Consider the following 1,526-nt stretch of genomic DNA (forward strand, 5'->3'; position numbering starts at 1 on the left):
GACGTCTTCCGCCTTCTGTTGCTGCAGCTGCGCGCAGACGGCCAGCTGGCCAAGGTAAGCCACCAGCCAGGACGGCCACCTCTGTTGATCTCAGCGTGCGCACCATGGTGCTCAGTCTGTCGTTTTGATGTCTTTTCGTCCAGGTTGACGACGTCGCTGTCCCCTCGTCCCCAGCCGCTTACGTGGGGCCACCAATGACAACCATCATGGCCATAACAGACAAAGATCTCTCTGAAAATGATTTAAAGGTGAATGATATCGTACGCGACAAACAGCGATGGAAAGATACACGCTGCATAAGGGGCTTGAAGGGCAAGGGCTCGGATAAACTACTGCGTGTCCTGGCGTCGCACCCGGTGCACCTGGAGGAGCTCGGGTGCTCCGGTCCGGTAGAACCGAAGGTCCTAGAGGAGGTGCTCAAACTGACTTCGCTCAAACGGCTAGACGTCAAATGCGTTGAGAAGTGTGACGATTACCCGGACCTGCCGTTGCAGCTGGAAGAGCTCAGAATAGAAACTGCAAGCGAGGATCAGCTGCGCTGTGTGCAGCGCATGCCCGCCCTGCAGAGCCTAACGGTGTGGAGTTACCTTGGTCCCAATGTAACGTTCAGTCCCTCACAGTACGGGACACTTCGCTGGCTGTGCGTGGGCCTCCACACTCTTCGCAAGCCCACCATGCTCTCGCTGGTCCGCGCGCACGCCTCGTCACTGCGGGAGCTGCAGGTGTTCTGCACCATCAGTGACGACGAGCATAATGGTGGCTTCTACTTCCCCGACTTGGGACAGGACCTGGCTGCCAGCGGCCTGCTGCACCTCAAGCGGCTCGTACTTATACGTCCAAAGGTCAAGTGCACTGATGTCGCTGGCTGCCTCATGCAGCGGCGCAACCTCCGTTCCGTCCTGCCGTCTTCCGTTGGGGTGGTTTGCGGCCCGTGTGCATCCTCTGCTCTAGAGTGAATGTTTAAACTGGATACCTGCTGCACTGAGCAAGGAGCCTCTACGCCGTCCAAGACATGCCATACTGTCAGTAACTCGCATTGTTTTTGTAAGGTTTTCTTCAAAGTTGTGTTTGAAATAAAAGAAAAAATATCAATCTTCATTTTGCTTTACTGAAATAATCGTGCGGTCTCCTACTTCCCTATTTTAATATTGTCCATTACGAAAATAATCAGTACTCAAACAGTCCCCAAATGGTCTCATTCAGTCCCCAAACAGGACCCATTCAGTACGTTCGCTGTGAGACTAGTGCGCTCCGAGGTCCGTTGAGCGGTGGGACTAGTGCGCTTGGCGGTCTCCCAGACGAGACCAGTGAGCGTTATTGTACGCTTGATCAGCGCCCCAGGACCCACGCGGTACCCTTCGCGAGCGCACTAGTCCCCAAAGAGCGACCGTCCCGCGCGCACTGGGGGCCATCCATAAAGGACCGTCCGGTCGTTTTTGCCAAAAATGACCCCTCCCTCCCCCCTGTCCGGTTGTGTCCGGTTTTCGGGTACCCCCCCTCCCCCCTGGACGTCCAAATTCCTCCCC

The 1,526-nt window shown here is 55.9% G+C and overlaps 1 protein-coding gene across 1 annotated transcript in view; it reads left to right on the plus strand.

Annotated features, from left to right (window-relative positions):
• LOC127751806 (uncharacterized) overlaps positions 1 to 1,092 on the plus strand; it is a 3,704-nt gene extending 2,612 nt beyond the window's left edge. The window contains exon 3 of the mRNA XM_052275893.1: positions 723 to 1,092. Coding sequence (XP_052131853.1) covers positions 723 to 956 — 234 coding nt within the window. The 3' untranslated portion in view covers positions 957 to 1,092. The remainder of the gene's footprint in view (positions 1 to 722) is intronic.
• The last annotated feature ends 434 nt before the right edge of the window (positions 1,093 to 1,526 follow it).

Source organism: Frankliniella occidentalis, unplaced genomic scaffold, assembly GCF_000697945.3.
Source record: "Frankliniella occidentalis isolate FOCC.00 unplaced genomic scaffold, Focc_3.1 Scaffold1125, whole genome shotgun sequence".
NCBI classification, from domain to species: Eukaryota; Metazoa; Arthropoda; class Insecta; order Thysanoptera; family Thripidae; genus Frankliniella; species Frankliniella occidentalis.